The sequence below is a fragment of the Setaria viridis genome, chromosome 6 (genome assembly GCF_005286985.2).
Source record: "Setaria viridis chromosome 6, Setaria_viridis_v4.0, whole genome shotgun sequence".
Taxonomy (NCBI): Eukaryota; Viridiplantae; Streptophyta; class Magnoliopsida; order Poales; family Poaceae; genus Setaria; species Setaria viridis.
The window spans coordinates 4,975,179-4,997,557 of NC_048268.2; the positions used below are offsets into that span (position 1 = coordinate 4,975,179).

General features: G+C 41.6%; 3 protein-coding genes across 5 annotated transcripts; 2 read left to right on the plus strand and 1 right to left on the minus strand.

Annotated features, from left to right (window-relative positions):
- The first annotated feature begins 3,555 nt into the window (after positions 1-3,555).
- On the plus strand, positions 3,556-8,432 carry LOC117861379 (uncharacterized). Of its 2 annotated transcripts, none has more exons than XM_034744918.2 (13): positions 3,556-3,706; positions 3,824-3,938; positions 4,028-4,106; positions 4,213-4,288; positions 4,380-4,463; positions 4,565-4,669; positions 5,729-5,809; positions 5,898-5,962; positions 6,404-6,485; positions 6,548-6,625; positions 7,193-7,290; positions 7,382-7,517; positions 8,018-8,432. In XM_034744918.2, the coding sequence occupies exons 1-13, from the start codon at positions 3,650-3,652 to the stop codon at positions 8,162-8,164; spliced, it is 1,203 nt and encodes a 400-aa protein (XP_034600809.1). In that variant the 5' UTR covers positions 3,556-3,649; the 3' UTR covers positions 8,165-8,432. The 2 variants fall into 2 exon arrangements, with proteins under 2 accessions (XP_034600809.1, XP_034600810.1); XM_034744919.2 differs by having other exon boundaries at positions 6,404-6,473.
- Positions 8,433-10,650: 2,218 nt separating this feature from the next.
- Positions 10,651-15,573, plus strand: LOC117859646 (monocopper oxidase-like protein SKU5). The gene is made up of 9 exons (XM_034742809.2): positions 10,651-10,867; positions 11,540-11,649; positions 12,464-12,734; positions 13,094-13,232; positions 13,792-14,158; positions 14,325-14,690; positions 14,784-14,862; positions 14,977-15,176; positions 15,262-15,573. Exons 1-9 carry the CDS (start codon positions 10,742-10,744, stop codon positions 15,371-15,373), a joined length of 1,770 nt encoding a protein of 589 aa, XP_034598700.1. The 5' UTR covers positions 10,651-10,741; the 3' UTR covers positions 15,374-15,573.
- A 343-nt stretch (positions 15,574-15,916) lies between these two features.
- Positions 15,917-19,379, minus strand: LOC117859647 (uncharacterized). 2 transcript variants are annotated; one of them, XM_034742810.2, is made up of 9 exons: positions 19,057-19,379; positions 18,919-18,978; positions 18,341-18,424; positions 17,910-18,035; positions 17,321-17,388; positions 17,172-17,241; positions 16,875-16,940; positions 16,705-16,782; positions 15,917-16,525 (listed from the first exon to the last, which is right to left on the minus strand). In XM_034742810.2, exons 1-9 carry the CDS (start codon positions 19,345-19,347, stop codon positions 16,475-16,477), a joined length of 894 nt encoding a protein of 297 aa, XP_034598701.1. In that variant the 5' UTR covers positions 19,348-19,379; the 3' UTR covers positions 15,917-16,474. The 2 variants fall into 2 exon arrangements, with proteins under 2 accessions (XP_034598701.1, XP_034598702.1); XM_034742811.2 differs by having other exon boundaries at positions 18,919-18,972; positions 19,057-19,378.
- Between the last annotated feature and the right edge of the window lie 3,000 nt (positions 19,380-22,379).

Here is a 22,379-nt window from a genome sequence, read left to right on the forward strand (position 1 = left end):
TGGCGTGCGTGCGTGGCTGGCTGGCTGGCGACCTCTTTGGATGGTGCACCGGAACCGGAAGGGCCCCACCGTGCCCCCATGTCAGTGGGCTGTTCGCGTAGCGGTTGTGGATGAGGATATGCGACGGGGGTGAAGGGGACAGCGGGTTTGCGTGGAAAGCATCTGGATGCGAGCCCGTAATTACGCTTCTCCCCCTCGGGAAATACGTTTCCGAAATCGGAAAGTGCGTGGAGGTCGTGTACGTCATGCCGTGCCTGTTAGGATGGAATTTGTATCGGCAGATCCGAATAGCACTTTTTACCGCATTTTAAATTGAATACGAATATGAATTCGAATATTTTTGAATACGAATATAAAATGAATGTCTCAAATTCAGATATACATCGGATATTTAGATAACATTTACCTATTTTATTTGTTGATGGTTTTTAATAACAAAACTTTTATACAAGTAGAGACTAAAGTATGAGTACTAGTGCAAATAAAAATCGCACATGAAAATATTACATTAATTAATAATTATTTGAAATAGTGCAATCTATGAAAAAATAATATATGGATAAATGTATATTTCAATAAATATAAATATTTATCAATGAATAATAAAAATCATATAAAAATGTTTTTATTAATAAATAGATAAACTAGAGTATTTAAAAATAAAATTAATAATCACATATATTTATTATTAAATTTAATGACATTAATAAAATTAGAGATAAGTTTTAAATAGTTTTATGGGTACAATATTAGTAATAATAAAATTAATATAATTAACTATTAGTTATAAAGATAAATTTTGAATAGTTTTAATGATATACTACCATTATTAATATTTTAAGTAACATTATTTATCATTAGTTATAGAGGTAACTAATAGTTTCATATGGTCGGATACGGATAGTGTCGGATATTTTCGAATACGAATGTGGAATCGGATAGAGAAAATTAAGAAAAACGAATTCAGATGTATCCATTTTAGTACCACATTAAATCCAGATACGAATACGGATATCCATATTTGTAGTTTTAGCGGATACGGATTCGGATGATTCGGATATCCATTTCCACATTTCCACCCCTCTACCTGTTCCGTAACCATAAGCTGATAAGTGTAAGTGCTAGGCCCTGTTGGGATGCTTGGATACGCTTCTCCTAGCCACGCTTTATTATAATCTAAATGAAGATTTTCTCACTTCTCGTGGTTCAAATCTCTGAAGCGGCTTACCACATAAGCGAGAATCGGTGGAAGTAAGCGAGAATCCTGCTAAATGTTTTGCTTATTTCCACCGATAAGCCGCTTATAAATGGAAACAAACAGGCCGTAGGTAGAGTGGTAAGTGGTCTAACCCCTTATCACTTCATCGGACTAGCCTTTTTAAGGCACGATTGGATCACGCTTAGCTTTCATTTATGAGTAACCATGTTATTAACACAACTTTGACATGAAACCATGATTTTTTTTAAAACACTTCGCGGACCCGAACGTGTTTATATCTAATGGACGCCGACTAGACGGGACACCATGTTAGTACATCTTGATGATGAAAAGTCACCATTGCATCTCGTTATTTGTTATGAACAAAAGTGCTTCCGATTGTAGATATGTAGTTTCGTGCTTAATTTGGGCGGCAGTAGGCCAATAGCATATAATTATGATAATTATGAAGGCTTCTAAAACAATAATTATGAAATTCATATATGCAGTTTTAGTTCAAGAAAGTTGTTTTGAAAAAAAGAGAGTGCGACATATATTTATGTTCTTCAAACACTCCTAAGGTTGGAACTCAAGGCGTAATGTATGCAGGAGAACACAAAGCACGATTTGCACGCTTCATCAACAATCAAAAGGAGAAGATTGCCGGCTCAAGTTATACCTTCCTTTACTTGTGACTAACTAAGGTAAGTAAAGTAAAATAAAGTGCGTAGATAGCATAATTAAAATGTGCTGATGCCTACAAAACCATAGGGTAGGTTCACTGTTTAAAAAATCTAAGGTGTTTTATTTTTCTTCAAGTCAAACCTTTCTGGAGTTACTTGAAAGATATATTAACATCTACCACGCAAGTAAATGCACTATAAAAAATATAATTGTAGAGTTAGTGGAATTAATTTAATATCTATAAATCTTGGTGCATTTTCCTACGAACTTAGTGCAACTTAGAGAAGTTCGACAACAAAACCCAAACACTAGACGTGTTGAAATGGAGGACTAACTCACACGTAACTCATGTCTTCAACCCATATGTCTTCAACCCATATGGTTGGTTTAATACGAGCCTTATTTTAGAATTTTGCACTTTATAATTGATTGGAGCTAGAGCAAACTTTTTACTAAGTATACTAAAATCAAATGCAGTAACCAACTATATCTTCGAAGAGAAACGACACTCAAAGACGTCAGTGCCAAAACGGACATAACTACAGTATGCCGCCAGAAACAAAATTGTTAAACCCAGTTGCAAACAAGACCAGCATCGATTGTATTTTAAGGCCCGTTTGGTTCCCTTTGCTTATTTTTAAGCAAGTGTCACATCAATGTTTAGATACTAATTAGGAGTACTAAACGTAGACTATTTACAAAACTCATTACATAAGTTGAGGCTAAACAGCGAGACGAATCTATTAAGCCTAATTAATCCATCATTAGCAAATGTTTACTGTAGCAACACATTGTCAAATCATGGACTAATTAGGCTTAATAGATTCGTCTCGCCGTTTAGCCTCCACTTATGTAATCGGTTTTGTAAATAGTCTACGTTTAATACTCCTAATTAGTATCTAAACATTTGACGTGACGGGTGCTTAAATTTAAGCATGGGAACCAAACGCCAAAGTCAATCGTCCCAAAAATTACCGTTTGTCCCAAAGTAAGAACGGGACAGAAGACAGTGGTGTCCACCAATCCAAGAGAGGGTCACAGAATGGATTATCCAAACCATTTTTTTAATCTTCTCGTGCAGCTTGCACACGTCACACTCATCGATCGCCCCCCTCGGTGTTATCGGAACCTCGGCGTAGGGATCGACAAACCCCATGGAGCTCCACCGATAAACAGGGTACAATTACCAATCTGCCCACTACCTTCCTCAAACTTGCATTTTTTTAGATTAAGAAAAAAAAACTTGAACTTCTATGCAGTTATCAGCAATTGCTCTAAGAAGAAATAAACTAGGAGCTGAAACAGGACAGTAAAATTGTCACTTGTATCATATGAATATTCACTGTTTTATTAGAAAGATAGAAAAGGTTTGATGTAAATAGAAGAAAATGTTTGGGCTCCAGCTATCTACTTGTTAGTTGTTATGTTTATGCGCACGAGGTATTCTTAATTGCTTCTCATCTCATTTTGAGGGTAAAACGTGAGCGACATCTGATGTAACTTAAGGCGTGATATGGTGAGTCAAGCTTTCTTTTGTATGAATAATTCGTATCTACCCAAGTTTTGAACAATATTTGGATGAACATGGTGAAAGTTCGTCCTTTTTTTAGTGCGAGAATTTCTTGAACTCAACGAAGGGCAGACTGGTCATTTCACAACGAATTAATTAATTCCCTCTGCCTCCTGATCCTAGCACTTCTTCTCTCCCTGTTCTGTTGTTCACTCCCAATCTTCGCTCACAGTCCACCGGCTCCGATCCCAACTCCCATGGCGCTCTCCGTCTCCGCGCCCACCTCCTCCTCCCTCCTCCCGCCCTCCCGTCAGGTACCGCATCCTCTCACCTTCTCTCCAACAAGCTCCCATTTGCGCAGTTCGTCCGCTCACCGCCGCCGTCAATTTGGTCCACTCCCCCGTTTCACCAGTTCTTGGTCACCGCTTCAGGTGGGCAGGTGGAGTCCATTGGCGAGGTCGGCTAAGCCTGTTCCTTTCAGCCTCCGGAGCTCGCCTCTGGCTGCGCGGGCCGCCGCCGGCAACGCACCCACTTCCCCCGTAGACGGTACTGCTGTTGGACCCCCCCTCTTGTTCCGCGGCGTCTTGTGTGATGCGTAGCCTTATTGATTCTTGATTCGCTCTGTTTGGGTGCAGAGATCGTCACCGAGCTCGATGCAGTGGCCGGCTTCAGCGAGATCGTACCGGACACCGTCGTGTTCGATGATTTCGAGAGGTAACCGTTGCTTCTGGCATTGCTCTTCTGTCTTGTACTCTTGTCCCGTTAGATTTGGGGCGGGTTGACCGAGGCTGCCACATTGTGCTGATGCGAACATTTGCAGGTTCGCACCCACGGCGGCCACGGCGAGCTCCTCGCTGCTGCTCGGGATCGCTGGGCTCCCGAATACCAAGTTCAAGGTGAGGAGCTGAGCTGCTGCAATCAAAATGTTCAGTTATTCAGTTAATCGTTGCTGGCATGGTAACTCTTCTGGATATTTGGTGGTTGTAGAGTGCGATAGATACTGCACTGGCAGATGGTGAGTGCAACGCATTGGATAAGCTCGAGGACAGGATGTCCTGTTACCTCACCAAGGTTTGCATACAGCATCTCGGTTTCGCTATTGCTACTGTGATAGTTAGGCGATGTGGGAGTTCTGTTAATCTGAGGAGCTGAACAGAGAAGAAATTTGGCAGGCCCTGGCAAACGTTGGCGCTGAACTGGCTCATCAAGTACCTGGACGTGTTTCGACTGAAATAGATGCTCGGTTGGCTTATGACACCCAGGGCATTATCCAGAGGGTATAAGCTTCTATTTTTTGTGTCCATGTTGCTTCAATGCAATGTGATGCATGTCCACAGTAGAATTATAGTTTGTGTGGAAGGTTATGTACAACATTCATTAGAACAAAGTGATTAAGAAGTTCCTTCTGGGAATGCCTGTATATCACCTTTCTTGGCATCTGACCTAGTTAGCAACCCGCAACTTGACACTCCAAATCTCTAATGTACAAAAACACAATAGTGATAACTGATAAGAAGACTATTTTGTTCCAGCATATTCTTTTATGTTACCAATGTCAGTGTTTTACATGCAGATGTGCACAACGATAGCTCAATACCATCGAGGTATAAAGAAATAATAGATGAAAGGTAGTGGGGAAGTGGGGATATATCAGCTGTATGATACTAGTAGGAGCATATGTATTAGTATTACTAATTTATTTAGATATTTGTGAAACACCTCTTGGTTATACCTTGATAAATAATTTTTCATTGAACAAGGACTTATCTGGCTCTGACAGGTTAAAGTTGGCAAGGAAAAAACAGCAACTAGTTGTTAACTTGATATGCAATGGTACAGTACAATATGGAGTTGTGACAGATTAATGGGACCATATTGGGAAAACAATTCTTCTGACATTTCAAATATGTACTTTTAGCTCCTGAGTGACCTATGAACACATTCTAGAACTATGTCATCAATTTTCAATTCTGCATTCCATTCATTGCTGCCATGCTCAGGTTGTCAACACCTCCTCCGTACTACTGTAGTAGTGATCAATGTTACTGATTTTTCTTTTCAGTTCCACACATTTATTGTATGAATCGACTTTAGTTGTGATGTTACAATTTAACTGAAATGCCCATTTATTGTTTAAAGTAATTGTCCCTAAACCTCAATATGTCGATACGAGCATGTTAAGATATTTGTTATCTGAGTAATTGCATTAGAAGGTTGGTCTTATCCATGTATGTGTTGCTGATGTTTGTGACTAAGCAGGGCTATTGGATATCCTTTGAGAAAACATATGTGCTTCTCAGTCACAGTTTCCTAAAAAATGGTATCTTTATATTTAGGTGCATGAACTGCTGAATCTGTACAACCAGCATGATGTCTTAACTGACCGCCTGCTATTCAAAATTCCTGCTACATGGCAAGTAAGTGTGCAATGTACTACTCTGTAAGTTCTGCTTGATTGTACCTGTTCTCTCTATAGATTTTGACTTCCAACTTGTTTACCATTAGGGCATAGAGGCCTCAAGGTTGCTTGAATCTGATGGAATTCAAACACATTTAACATTTGTATACAGGTAACAGACAAAACATTTTATATCATTTGCTCCTGATCCTATTACTTAATGGAAATAGCAGGGAACTGTATGGTTGTTTTATTGCCCACTTCCCAACATTTTTAGCTTGCAATATTTGGGTGTTTTGCGAACCCCCCCCCCCCCCCCCCCCCCCCCCCCCCCCCCCCTCTTTTTTTTAAGTGGAGAAGGAAAGCAAGCTACTGACAATTTGCTTATATTATTATGCTTTTACATTAGTACATGGAGGGGTATTCTGTTGAGTCTGTCTGGTGGATAATAATTATTCATCAGGCTTACTAGTAATCTGGAAGAACAAGTTTACTAGAGCACCTGCATTACAACTGCACTTGCTTCCTTGCATTTAGTTATTTATGTAAGATGAAAAATAACTTGGAGCTTATGTACACCTGTTTTTTTTCGTGGTTGATCATTCTTGCTCAGTTTCGCACAAGCAGCAGCGGCAGCACAAGCAGGTGCATCTGTTGTACAGATATTTGTGGGGCGGTTGCGGGTAATTTATCAAGTCAGTCTTTACCATGTCCTTGCGCTAAAACAATAATGTTATGCTAACCACAAACCACACAGGATTGGGCAAGGAATCACTCTGGTGACCCAGAAATAGATGAAGCTTTGAAGAAGGGAGAAGATGCTGGCCTTGCTTTGGTTAGCTTCAGTTCTTTTTATTGCTGCATAGTTTTATCAATATATAAGCTAGTGTCTAGAAACAGGATCTGCAATTTTACTGACTAGGAACGTCTTGGTACCTGTTATCGCTTTTAGTTTTTACAGTAGTTCTGTGTTTGCTGCCTGACTACTAAGCTAAAGGCCAAAGAAATAAAATTCGAAGTTCTTGTACCCAACTGTCAGCAAGTAATTTTGAGTTATCTTTGAATTGATTTTACCACTTTTCATATTTTTTAATCATTCCATCATTTGGTTCTTAATATCAGCAGATAAAACATGTTGGTTTGCCAGTTCCCTTACAGTAACGCGGTGTAAATGTGTAATTAAAAAGGGTAATATAAGTGGATAACTAATGACTCTTAATAAGGTAGTTGTCCACTTGTATATTATGGGTTTGTACTTAGGAATGAGCAGCACTACACTTACTTGAGAACTCATGGTAGCCCTTCAGATGCCAGTTTGCTCTCTCCATATTTGTTGACGACTTACATTTTCTGCTACTAAGCTAGAGTTTATAACTCCATATATTTGTGGGTTGTAATGCAGGCAGAGAAAGTATATGCCTATATTCACAGAAATGGGTACAAAACAAAGTTGATGGCTGCTGCCATACGGAACAGGCAGGATGTATTTAGCCTTCTGGGGTAATTTCTTATTACTTATTTTTGCTGGATATTAGGTACAAATTCACAAGTCATGGACGTTAACATGGAAATTAATGTTTCTTAAATGTAGGATTGATTACATCATTGCACCTCTGAAGATATTGCAGTCTCTGGAAGAATCTGTCACTGATCCTGATGTAAAGTACAGTTATGCCCCAAGGTTGACTCCTGCCCTTGGCAAGACGTACAACTTCACTGAAGAGGAGGTTTGTGCACTTATGGATCTTGTTCGAAATTCACACATCTGAACCGTTTAATTGGCAAACAACTTAATGATGATCAGTAATCATGCACTGTTAAGAATAAATAAGAACACCTTTTAGCATTCCACCTTATTGTTCCCTGTATTGTGAATGTGTGATGTTGTATTCAAATGGATATTATTCTTCTTCACTAGGCATGTGCATTTCCGGTAGACCAATATCGAGATAAAAGGTAGCAGAGAGCTTGGAGGCTGAGTTCTTTTTACATATCCCTAAAAAAATAATGTGATGTTTAACTTACAGCAGGCATAACTATGATTCAACAAACAACCTGAACTGCTTCTAAAGGAAAATAAAAGTCACTGATGAATAAAGCAAAGAAAAGGGAAACCAAACTGACTGTCCTCTGCAAAGAAATTAAACATTCGTTTTAGGATTCCTACAAGGACCTTTTGATCTTGTATTTGTACGCTGATCACATTTCCGGCAAATGATGTATGCAGCTTGTGAAGTGGGACCAGTTGAGTCTTGCAGCTGCTATGGGGCCCGCTGCTGAAGAATTACTTGCTTCTGGATTGGAGGGATATGTGAACCAAGCACGCCGTGTTGAGGAGCTCTTTGGGAAGATCTGGCCACCTCCGAACGTTTAAAACCGCCTTGCTGGGCCTCAGTTTCCAGTTCCAACAGAGAGTAATAACAACAGGCAAGAGAACACTTCTCCCGCCTGCACCGGTTCTCCAATGTGATTTACCTAGCAGTCTCAGAATGTTGTGTAACAAAAATATTACTTCTTTTGGATATGGTACGGGTACGACACGCCCCCAATGTTGCATTAGCCTGAGAATGTGTATTGAGCTTTTTGTGATTCAAATGATATGCTGGATTGATCAGAATTTGTCACCTGATATTCCCTGCAAATGCCCTAGCACTGGTGGCCAGAGTGCCCGCATCACCTGAGCTGAAATGACATGATTCCCTATATATGTCTGCTATCAAAAGTCACTATGCTGGCTGCCCAAGTTCCTATTTCCAGTGCAACTGGACAACTGATTTAAATGTACTATTCACTCTCAAAGACAACCTGAAGTTTCACATTGTATATAAACTTATCAGAAAAATTATCAGGTATTCAAATCCGATTTTTTAAGGGCATCAAGCATATTCAGCAACGTTTCAAAATCATTCGCCTAAGCTTGTACTCACATGATGGGTGATTTTACTTCGCCTGGTGATTGTTAGGTGTAGGTTAGAACCAGGTGTAAGTTAACCGACTGACTCTGGTCAAAGTTTGTAGAGTCAGGTCAGCCGGGCAAGGCCGGTGGTTCACGCTGAAGCAGTGGGCGAATTTGTTATGCAATGAACCGGTGGACGGAATAGGAGGGAAAAAATCTATCAAATTTAACCTTTCAGTTACTCATATTGCCACATCCATTTTCGTGAGTTTTGGGATTTTACAGCCTTAGATACTTGCTATACACGTCCTCTTCCTATGAATTAGTGAAATTCAACTCTCTCTCCGAGTTCTTGGATTTTGCAAACCCCCTCCTCTTTAAGAAGAAAGCTAGTATATTCCATCGGACCAAATATAAGTCATTTTAGGACATGGGCACAATATCCAATGTGACATTTGACTTTTTTTTAAAAAAGGTACTCCCTCCCGCAAAGAGTGTCCATTTAGTTTTGTCCTAAGTCAAACCATCGTATGTTTGACCAAGTTTATATAAAAAATATATTAAGATTTGTTATGAAATATATTTTCATAGCATACCTATTTAGTGTTATAAATATGGATACTCTTCATTATAAACTTGATCAAACTTAAGATAGTTTGACTTAGGACAAACCTAAATGGACACTCTTTGTGGAATGGAGGGAGTACCATTTTAAATAATTGGAGTTATACACACACTAGAGTATTTTTATGATGAATTAGTCACGTCAACATGTGTCATGAATCTATGTAACAATATATTGATGGGTCAAGTTAAAAAAGTTTGACCTGATAAAATTCTAAAACATAGGTTTAGAGTCAAAGTGAGTATATGGGAAAATATATCACGACATATGAATGTCGTGTCATGTACCTACAGATATAGCTTGGTTGTTACTGCCTTTGAAGTTTGAACAAGTGTGATGCTACTTTTTTTTTTCCTCGAACAACACTATAGTGAAATAGTATTCCGCAATCGTATAAATGACCGACTTATACCATGGATGTATGCTCTCTCGAAGATGGTAGCTATACTAGCTATAGTGATTAATGTTGACAACCGGAGGATCTTTGCAAAAAAAAAAAAAATTCACTGGATACTCATGTGGAAAACCCTAAATACATGCATTATTGCTCTATCTTTTGGCACAACAATTAATTCGAACCCACAATACAATATCTTTATTTTTTTATATTTTCAATAATTACTAGTTATCATTAGCCATAAATAATGTACCTTGGAAATTTTCTTTAGCTCGTTCATGTTGCGTTTTGAAAATGCCCCCATATTTTCAGGAAAATCAAGTACTTTTTGGAGAACATCTTACTTGTAGCTACAATCGGTTACAATCGGCTTCCTCAATTTGTACTGTTGTGACGTTGTGATGTTGGATTACTAATAAGTGGTCACATTACTAATAAGTCTAGATTCGTCTTTCGACAAGACAACAATAACAGCATATACTAGTATAATTCATATAACACAAATGTATGTTCATTTTAACTGATTTATACCACAAATGTATGTTGTGTACGTAACATACTCTTATACCATAAATTTACGCTTTGTCGTATTCACCTTAACACCAACTCCGCACATGTGGTACTCCAAGGTGGTGGCATCCGCGCTTAATCTTGAGTGTTGATACTCGTGTGGACGGCCCGTAACACACCCTGCTCTTATCTCTTGCCACAACAACTAATTCAAAATTTCAAAAAGCCTTAGCACTTGGTGTTTTGAAAATTGTTACCCTACTATATCTTTACCCATGAATAAAAGGCACATCCAAAACTTCCTTTTACTCTTTGATTTAGTGATTCTCTGCTAGAAGTACATCGCTTTTCTCTCTCATCTACTCTCCGTCCCCTCTTTTCCGCTTTTTATACCTCATCACAAAAACCCCACACGACAAGAGAGGCCAAAAACCCCTTCTGCCGAAGGCTCACACGACGCAGGACGAGAGGGGTTGGTAGAGGGCAAAGTGCACGCCGCATAGCGCAGCCAAGAGAGCCATCGATGGCGGCGGCGGCGATGGCGGCCGCCGTGGTGCTCGCGGCCGTCGTGGTGGCGGCGGCGGCGCAGGCGGAAGTCCGCTGGGAGGTGTCGTACCTCACGCTGGAGCCCCTTGGCCAAGCGCAGAAGGCGCGTCCTTGTTGCTACCGCGCCCTCTCTCTGTCTCCGTTCTTGTTCTCTGCTGTCTGAAAGATTTCGATTTCGACCGAAACAAAAGGCTTTTGATTTATCAGGCAAATTTCCGTGGTTTTCGCTCTTTTTTTTTCTACACCTTTTGTCACAAGAAATCTTCCGAAAAAATTCCATCTTCTTTAGATGTTTCGACGACTTTTGACGTTCGTTCGTTCGATCGGCGTGTGCTTTGTCTTAAAAATGCCTCCTTTATCCGCACGAGCAGTTTGCATCGCACGATCTCGTCGTGCATCGCTTCGCCATGGATTTCTTTGTCCTATGCAGCGGGCGCGCTCCTCCGAAGAACTGTTTTATAGGCCGTGATATGTGTTCTTCCGTTCTTGCAATCTGAAGAAACGATTTTTTTTCTCAATTTTTTATTTGGTTTTGGTGGTGCATGCCCAAAATATTTCTTGCCCTGTGTGCTCGCGTGAAAAGCTATCTTTTGCAATTCATTCTCAAGTCCAAACATTTCAAGTTTTTTGCAAACAATCAAGATGAGATCTTGTACTCTGTTTTTCTGACATGTTTGTTTCCACAATAGAAAATTTTGTTATGTGGTTTGGGGGCTGGAGATGCAATATTCTGAGGACTATATATGAAACATTCGTTTCTTCTTAATTTTTTCAGGTAATTGCGATAAACAACCAGTTCCCGGGCCCTCTCCTGAACGTGACGACGAACCAGAACGTGAGGGTGAACGTCCAAAACAACCTGGATGAGCCCCTCCTCATCACCTGGTACTCACCACTACTGATCCCTCTCTGATTACTTCATTTTGATGCAGCAGATATCATCTAATCCTATCATATACATAGTCCAACAATAGTTTCTTGGAATTTTTAATATGTCACATATGCATATTCTTTTTACCGGATTTTAAAAAAGGTAGCAGTGAATGTTATGAGTAAATTATGTTTATAGCCATATCTACAGTTTCCATCTGTGATGGATTTGTGGGTGGACCTTGAGCTGCACTTCCATTTCTGCAGTGCCTCTTGGCCTACCTATCAGGGAGATACGGTGCCTTGTGCATTTTAACCATGATGGAATTGTGATGTATATGCCTTGCGCATTTGAGACATTTATGGGCTTAATTGATCATGACTTATAGACATATCTCTGGGCAGCCATGTCATGTTCTTTCAGCAGATTTTCTCAAGTGCATGCAACTGGGCGTGATTCTCGGGCATCATTGCATTAACAACCTCATTACCCGTACCAAAATGTCATTGCTCTAAAGAAGTAACTAGTGATTGAAACAGTTCAACAAAATTTTGTTATGTTTGCATATCTGTGTTCTTGAATTACAACTGCCCCATATAAAATGTGCAGAACATCTTCTATTCATGCTGGGTTCTTTGATATTAGCACTATGAAACAACTTTTCATAAGTTCAATCATGCTTTAGACCAAGATTAAAATGCTTAATACATGAGGGTTTCTTTTGCAAATTCTTAACTTTTGTGACTGAACTAGCATTGGCGCCAATTTTCTTCTCCTCCTGTGGCAACGGAAGTGGTGTGCTCACTCTCTTTTCCATTGCAATGGCAGGGACGGAATCCAGATGAGGATGAACTCGTGGCAGGATGGCGTCTCCGGCACCAACTGCCCAATCCCTCCTGGATGGAACTGGACCTACCAGTTCCAGCTGAAGGACCAGATCGGCAGTTTCTTCTACTTCCCGTCGCTCGGCCTCCAGCGAGCTGCCGGCGGGTATGGCCCCATCACCATCAACAACCGCGCCACTGTGCCAGTCCCCTTTGGCCAGCCCGACGGTGACATCACCCTGTTCATTGGGGATTGGTACACCAACAGCCACATTGTAAGGACTTTGTAACTGTGTCAATGCAATTTAGGTGGTGTAGTATTTCAGAGGTAGCCAGGGGAAAGAATGAACTTTCTTGATCTTTGGCATAATGGTTTTTTTTATTATGCTGGCGCGTTGTGAATTTACACAGAAATACAACATATATATGCCTTGGTAATTGGTATTCCCTGCAGGATATTAGGCTAAACATTAGTGTTCATATGAGAATCTCATTTTTCTTACCTTACCTCACAACACATAAGTACTGTATCACACAGTATTTCACTGAAACTAGAACTGTACAGTACTGTACTTGGTACTTGACGTGGGATTTTGTTAGTCTTCATTTAATTTGAAAATTCTGTCTCATGCAGGAATTGAGGAACATGCTAGATGATGGCAAGGATCTAGGGGTACCAGATGCAATTCTGATCAATGGAAGGGCACCTTACAGATATGACACTACACTGGTTCCTGATGGCCTTCAGTATGAAACTGTTGGAGTTGAGCCAGGTTGATCACACTTTTGTTTGCTGATTCGCATCTCTATATGTGCAATATTTGCAAACTACAACATATGCGTGATGAATGATAGTAGTTATGTTTTTTTATTTTAATAAATGGTAGTAGTTATGTTTCAACTTGCTGTTAATTTGGTAGCTGCAAAAGGTTCTAGATTTTTTTCAGTCCTTAAATGTCAATTGGAAATCCACATGAGCTTCAGAAATCTCTAAATTGTTCTCATATACTCCCTTCGTTCTAAATTGTAGGCCGTTTTGACTTTTCTAGATTCATAGATATTATTATGCACCTAGATATAGTGATTTATGCACCTAATAAAGCTAAAACGACCTACAATTTGGAATGGAGGGAGTACATCTTAAATCGACCAATATTTATCAGCATTACTGTTTATCGGGTCATGAAGTCTGATGCTCTAAAACTGTGTGCGTGCGCCCGGAAGGCCCGGGTTGTAACTTTAAATTTTCTAATTCCTTCTTAATTTAAAGATACACAGTTCTCCTACGTATTCTCGAAAAAAGAAGTCTGATGCTCTGAATATTTGTAACAGGCAAGACATATCGCTTCCGTGTCCATAATGTTGGCATCTCAACTAGCCTCAACTTCAGGATCCAGAATCACAAAATGCTTCTGGTAGAGACTGAAGGAACCTACACCAATCAGCAGAACTACACCAACCTCGACATCCATGTGGGACAGTCCTACTCTTTCTTGGTGACCATGGACCAGAATGCAAGCACCGACTACTACATTGTAGCGAGCCCAAGGTTCATAAGCAATCCTCAATGGAGCCAGGTCACCGGTGTGGCCATCCTGCAGTACTCAAACTCCAAAGGCAAAGCTTCTGGCCCCCTCCCTGATGCTCCAAATGATTACTATGACAAGTACTACTCCATCAACCAGGCAAAGTCCATCAGGTCAGTGCATGAACAGATTCTGTTCTTGACCTGGGAATAACTTTTTTTTAGAAAAAACTTGAGTTGCAATGATTCTGATCTTTGTTTAGCATATCTGATTCTTGTGCTGTATTGCATTTGATATTTATATGTTCTCTATTAAGAGTCATTGCTATTGTTCTTTCAGAATGAACACGAGTGCTGGTGCTGCCCGTCCAAACCCGCAGGGATCATTCCATTACGGTTCGATCAACATCACTCAGACCTTTGTTCTCAAGAATGAGGCACCCTTGCGCATCAATGGAAAGCAGCGAAGAACGATCAACAGGATCTCATACTCTCCTCCTGAGACACCATTGAGGCTTGCTGACCTACACAACCTGACTGGAGTCTACACAACTGATTTCCCTGCAATGCCAAGCAACATGTCAGCAAGGGTAGCTTCTTCTGTGCTGAATGCATCCTACAAGGGCTTCCTCGAGATCATCTTCCAGAACAATGACACTGATATTCAGACCTACCATCTGGATGGTTACTCATTCTTTGTTGTTGGGTACGTGCTTAACCATCAGAATCTTCAGTTTTATCCAGTGCTTCATATCAGCTTGAACATCTCAAATGAACACCACCATGTTGTGAATTTCAGGATGGATTACGGCGAGTGGACACCAGACAGGAGGAATGAGTACAGCAGGTGGGATGCCATCTCTCGCTGCACCACTCAGGTACACAACTTCCTTAAGACCATCTGATCATGTGCCAAAAGTTCTTTACCTCACACAGATGTGCCTTTGGTCATTTTGAACAATGAAAACTCTGAACTTTGCTATGACAAACAGGTCTTCCCCGGAGGCTGGACTGCTGTCCTAATCTCACTTGACAATGTTGGTATCTGGAATCTGCGTGCCGAGAAGCTGGATAACTGGTACAGAGGGCAGGAGGTCTATGTGAAGGTTGCTGATCCGCTGGGGTACAATATCACTGAAATGATCATGCCGGATAACGTCCTGTACTGCGGTATACTGAAGGAGAGGCAAACGTACGTCTCAGTTGAATGTCTCTTCTCTGATGCAGTGATACATTCTGCTGTTCTTGACTCACATCCTGCTCTGAAAATCTTGCAGGCCACAGGTTCATGAGTCAAACAGCAAATCGTCAGCGCAAGCTGAGGCTGGATGGAGCAACAGCCTACTTGCGAGCGTGATGCTGGTTGTCGCAGCTGTGATCTTCAGTTGAATTTGTCCATTTTTTGGGTTATAGGTTTTGTCGAGGCAGAAATAGAACATTTACATTAAAATTTCAGCATAGGGAAATTTGTGGAGATAGGATCTGGTGGTGATTTTGAAGTTGTTAGATGTTGCAGAACAACTAGAAAAACTGTTTCTGAAAAGGCCTGGAATTTGATACTCGAAATGAGATTTCGACAGTTTACTCAATGTGTGTTTCGATTGATTGTATTGTATTTCTGCTCGCATTATGCATAAGCATCTGGCGTTGTTGTTTCTTTCCAAAATGTTTGAATCTGAACTTAATTTTGACGCTGACCACTTGCATGCAGGTAACCTCCAAGAATTCATTGCATCAAAAGTACCAAACTCACAATGATGCAGTATTGTGATTGTACATGAAATATTTTGCACCGATTAGTTTGTGTCAGTGGAATTGACACAGGTAGAGCGGGAATAAGTGAAATCGGTGTTATGATAGCTCGATCATGATCCAAATGTCAGTGGTCAAGTCTTCTGAGGACCAGGACCCGACATCGGAGGACAAAAGAGCAAACCACACCAACCAAACATTTGGAAGAGCTCGTCTGAGCAATAGATACAAGCCATCCAGTGACATTGTCAACAATTTAAAGAGAATTTACTGCCACCTGCCTAAACATGTTATTTCAAATGCTGCCGATCCATTCATACAGTAATTCCTCCTAAGCAATCTTTTGGGACACCACTGGTAAAAATTCTGTGGATCTGTACCTACATGTAAAACTACACTTCATCTGCTCGAAAAAGATGTGTCTCATTGGCTTGTCCTCCAGAAGAAAGCACAATATCAAAACTGTGGTACATTGACGAAGCGTCATAGCAATTCGTGCTTGAGTCCATTCAGGAAAATAGCCATGCCAATGTTGCTGTTTTTCAGTGCAGAAACAGACAGACAATGCCCCATCTGCTTCCTCCGTGGTGTTTAGTACTTTTGGTGGAAGGCTACATGCTGCATTTGTGGATACGATCAGTGCTAGGAGGTTCATCACCGATAATCCTTTGACTTGACTTTTTAGGGCTTGACCATGGTAAGAAGTTTACAACATCTACATAATAATACAATGTGAAGTCAGGTATCTACTAGCTTCCGGCAAATTGTCATCCCATCCCCAATAGGCACCTGCAGGACTCACAAAAAATAAAATGTCATTGTTAATAAATGTAGGATGCTGATATTGCAGTACTAGTAGAAAAAAAAAGGTGCAGGCATTTCAAAGATTCTCTTAAAGTTTGCAAGTAATAAACACATATGCAATGCACAAAATAACAAACATAGTACAAGGGTAGGGAGAAAGAGACCATGCTGATATCGACACGCTTATCCTCCAAAACTTTCTTATTGAAGTTTCTTATACTGATTGTCTTTCGGTCATCAACCTAAAAGAAGGTGGAAGTCAAGAGTTATATGATGCCTACTGTAACTGTGTAACGCATCTAGTATGTCACACCTCAATGGCATTCTAACATACCAGAGGATCAGCAACCCGTCCATACCAAAGGACATTGTCCATTACAATTAAACCACCAACTCTTACCTACAGCAGAAAAAAAATTGAAAAGGTTAATGCACAGAAAAACAAAAATGGCTATTATTGTGATGAAACTATAAACTTGTGGCAAGAAAACTAATAAAAAAGATAAGTTCTTCTAACAAAATCAGCAATATGATGATTAAAAGGAGAAAAGATTCTATGGGAACAAAGTAGAGTGAAAAACCTCATGTGTTTTCCAAAACCAAGGAGAAGAACCAAAAGTTTAAATCTTACTAGCTTTAGTAGAAGCTCAAAATACTCCTCGTACATTCGCTTATCAGCATCAACAAATGCAAAGTCATAACTAGAAAAAACGGTGAAAAAGGAAACATTTGTTAGAAATGTCAGAGGCTAACGTATATGGTGACATGTTATAAATATACCTGGAAGCTTCACCACAATCAAGCAATGATCTTAGAGAATCCGCAGCCAAAGCATGTTTCACATCAATCTAAGGAATTTGAACACATTTATCAAAATATAATATATAAAATGTGAAACATTATTACAATTATAGAGCAGCTCGAAATGCTAAATATTCAGCTTTAAGAGCATAGAGACCGGTTATTAACAGGGAAATATTGGTTAATGTTATTGAGGCTATATTTCTGGTAAAGATATATGTGAATATGCAATGCATCAAGAATTCTAATTTCATGACCTATATAGCATGTGGTGGTCAAAGAAAACTAAAACAAATATCAAATGATAAGAACAATGGAACAGATAACACAGAGAAAAGCAGTGAACTAGAAAAGATGTTTTTCTTCCATGCAAAAATTTCTTTGTACATGATCCCCTTGGCTGTTAGAACTTCAAATTCACACCAATAACAAGATTTCCAGCCTAACTTAGGCTCTAACTATTGTGCCAGGAAAAAAAGAGTCCTGAACCGACTTAAAAATCATGTACACTTACTACAGAAGTTTGGAACCAAGGATCATGAAGTGAATCATAAATCAGAAGGATTACCTTGTGTGCGACACCAGCACGTTGATAGTATTTTTTTGCAACTTCTAGACATCTCTCATCCCTTTCACAAGCAATCAAGCGACCAGATTCAGGGAGTGCTAGTGCTACAGCTAATGATGAATACCCCTATAGAAAGATGAAAAGAAATTCTCAGGCAAAGCTAACATGTTTTATAAATGGGTAAATCTATGCACTGAAACTACTTTTGCACAAGGCCTATAATACATTTTTCGTTCCAACACTTGGTGGTTAACACTACTGTTGCTTACAGGAGGAGTGAAAATATTACAAGACTACCATTTATTTTACTAGAAATACTTAGTGTACTACATCATATCACTTTGCAAGGGAAACATCATATACCAAGAAAATAATGGACTGTTTGGTACAAAATAGGTAGATTCAAATTGCAAGGTACTCAGTTCACATACAGTAAAGACGCCGACTTCAATGCAGCGCTGTGCCCCAAGAATCTGAACCAGCATTGCTAACAGCTGAGCCTGTGCAGGAGAAACCTACCAAGACAAAGAATCAGATTAGATACCCATTGGACACATAGGATTTTCGTTAAAAAAAGTATATGCAGAAACAACAATTGTATACCCAGGAAAATACAGTGTAAACTGTGAATGTACTCTTGTTATGTTCCAAGCAAAAGATCAGCACGCACCAAGGGAATGGCAAGAAAACGGCACTAGTTACAATAGCAGGCATTGAAAAGCAAGTCTACCTCTATCAGGCCTACCGTCCAAAAGCAGTACCTGAAGGGAACCTATACCACTAAAACTAAGTATAATACAAGTGTGTTCCCTGCATAATAAGAATGTAATGTGCACGCATGAACATGAAAGTTGAACCAAATGCCAGGCCTTATCATTGCACATTGGAGAGACGAAACAGGCATGGTCACCAATGTCTAGGAACAGCAAAAACAATGACGGACTAAGATGTTGGAACAGCATAGAGGGGATACAGACATACAGTTCAGGTACAATATACTGCGACGCACCTGCATCTGACTTCCCCTCATGGCAGCCGTCTCCTCGCGGAGCTCCCGGAGAACCTGAAACTATGAAGGATGAATCGCAATGCGGCAATCCGGTCGAAATGAACGGAAACGAGAGGCAGGGATGGGAGAGAGGCGCACGGGGTGCTCGCGGACGTTGGCGAGGAGGTAGTCGTATAGCGGCGGCGTCATCCCAAGCTGCTTCCGCCCGCGCCGCGCCTCCTCCACCGCCGCCGCTGCGGAGTGGTGCGAGCACAGGAGGCGCACGAGGCATGCCACAGCGCCGCGGCGGCGCGGAGAGCAGGAGGCGGCGGCGGGCGTGGCGGCGGAGGGTTCGCTCAGGGGTCGGAGGACGCCGAGCCGCCGCGTGGCCGCGGCCGCCGGCGCCAGCGGAGGAGGGAGAGGAAGAGCGGCGGCGAGGCGGGGCGACATGGCTGGTGGCCCACACGTCAGTCACCGCGCGCTCCGCCGTTTCAGGTTTCGCGGATAATGTGAAGCAGGGCTGCCAGACGAGGGCCCGGATGTCAGTGGCACAGTGCGGCGACTAGTGTGCCATCTGTGAAGTGTAACCAAGTTGGTTTGCAAATCTTGTTACTCCAGAAATTGGAGATGACAACAATTGTTTTGTTACATGTGGTTTTGTGAAATTAGGAATAAGTAACCAATGTGATTATTTTTAAATCTTAACTTACGTCATATAATATTGAAAATGCCCACGCATATTTTTAAAATAAAACAACGAGTCAACAAGGGCATGGCGACTCTAAAATTTGAATCAAAATAGTATGTCCGATTCATAATATCCACACGAAAGAGTAATTAATAAAATCATACACATTCACATCCATAGAAAACTAATGTATGAAGCAAGATATCTGAATCCAGAGGAGGAGAGACAATCCACATAATAAAATCACATCCATAGAAAACTAACGTACCAAGAAAGATGCCTGAATCCAAAGGAGAGAAGCATCGATTTGCAATCACATCTTTCTTTTAAGAACCATATGGAATCCATAGAAGTTTGAATGCCACAAAGCGTATCCTATTCATAAATTTCCACTCATGGAGTGGTAACTAGTAATGTAGTTGTTATAAATTGAAGGAAGACATATCCAATTACAGATGCATGTATTTATATACTTTGTCATAAATTGAAGATGTCCTATAAAAAGTCATGCCCCCTTTCATTGTGACCTGCACAATTTCGAAGAAGAGAAAAACTACAGACAAATCATAAAGTGTGGAGCATCCATCCTTATCCTTGCGGTGACCCATGTCACCGCCTTACTCTTTGCCACTGGTGAAGCTTGCGAGGGTGTTCGATCGATGTCCATCCCGGACGCGTGCATTGCGGCAGCGAGGATGGACTTACGCTTGCGCAGAAGGTGCTTGGAGATTCTACACTCACCAATCAACAGCAAGGTCTCGATGTATACGGTCATCGCAACCGAGGCGGCTGCGGATCTATGTAACATCATTTTGAGTACCATACATGTTCTGCTGCAGGGAGCATTACCAGGAAGATAATGTTGTCTGGTTGCTATGGCGACCATCTTAGGGCGCACTAGGCCATGGCCATTGTGGAGGGCCAACTACGACGCTGTGTGTTCGCACACCTCAGCGAGTCATACAGTGAAGCTATGGTGGCGATGGACCATTGCACAGCAAAGCTGGCCACAATCAGTCAGACACATTTGCGGCAAATGGTCGCGGGTGACAAAGAGAGGCTTATGCTCGCTTCCCGATTGGGAGCACTTGCGGCTAGTCATCCATGAATTTCATGTTTGGGAATAATGTTGTCGAGTGTTGATGTCTGTAATGTTTGCTATTTTCTAATAAGGGTTTGTTTGGCTAAACTCCCCGAAAATTAAAAAAAAGGTTGGAGAGGATCTAGACCTCTCTCGTCCGGTCATCCCTTTCACAAGAAATCAAGCAATGAGGTTCAGAGAGTGCTAGTGCTACAGCTTACCCCTACAAAAGATGAAAAGAATTTCTCATATAAAGCTAACATATTTTATAAATCGATAAATTTATGGACTAAAACTACTTCCGTTGTATCGAAATATTTGTTTTGCTGTTGATATTTTTTTTAACGTTCGACCATTCATCTTATTCAAAAGTGGAGCAAGAATCGTGCTGCAAAGTTTGGCCCCGTGCTCTCGAAATCGACGGTCCAAATGCTCACCGAAACTTCCAAATTTTGCTGCAAAGTTTCGTTCAGTAGATTCTGCGGAGGTCACGTTGGCTCTCGGCGGCCGGTGTCCCGCTGCACGGGCACAGCCGGAACGGGCTCGCTGTTTCACACAACGAGCGACGGCGAGCTGCTTCCTTCTATGCGCTGCAAATCGCCACAGGAAGTCCTCGGCGCCGGTCCAACTCTACAGGGCCATGGAGGCACGGTAGCTGCTCCGTCTTCGACTGCGCGGCAACTGGCTGTCCACGGCGGTCTCCCTCGACGGACTGCGACGCGCACGCGTAGCTCCGGAGAACCGCTGGGGACGAGGACTCGCCGCGCGCGCGCGCCGGCCGGGACCGCCAGCTGTTGAACGAGTCCTGCACGCGCTTGACGCGTGGCCGGATCGCGGCGCGTGGCCGGGCGTTCTGCGCCGGGACGTAGCGCGGTGAACGCCGCAAGTGTGTGATGGGCGGCCTTTGGCCGGACAGGATAGGAGCACGTGCCGCCTCGCTGGTCGGCTGGTGTGCAACGATGCCATCGATGGCCGCCGCCGGGTCAGGCCAGGGGCTGGACGGTGTTTCGTCTACCGTCCGGGGTGGACGGTAAATGAAATACCATCCACCCCATGGGCCTCTCCTGTCCGTTGGATCGGACTCGTGCGGCCTGGATGGACTGCAAGGACAAGGTAGCGAGGCCCTTCCGCCGGGCCTTCCTCGCGCGGCCGCTCCCCCTGGGCCCTGCCTGGGCCTTGGGCATCAGTTTTGGGCCAGAGGGCATTAATGGTCAGAATTTGCCAAATAGAATGGGCTCAACATTATGAGTATGACAATGTTACTTATACATCTTCCACTTTAAGATACGTGCGCAGGACATAATTAACGGATTCGATGCAGCGTGGGAGGCATATGTGCATGCAGCTGGGCGTGGGAGTGGGCCGTGGGCGCATGGCCGCATGCTGCGGGCTGCATGCCGTAGGAGCTAAGGAGCCTAGGAGGTCTGACTCTGACAGTGTGACAGGTTGTTGGTTGTTGGCATGAGGTTTGGTTTTCGAATTTTAAATTCACTTTTCTCTCTGACGATGCATCCAAATTTAATTCCGTTTGAATCATGATATCTGTTATAATTTTCTCTACAAAACGAGATCCAACATGATTATTCTAATTTGTTAATTGAACATCAACATTTTAATTGAGCTAATTCAACATTTACATATACTAACTCAACATTTTAGAACATTTTAGAAAATCTTGAGCTAGTTCATTCGAAATTTTGAAATAGATTTAAA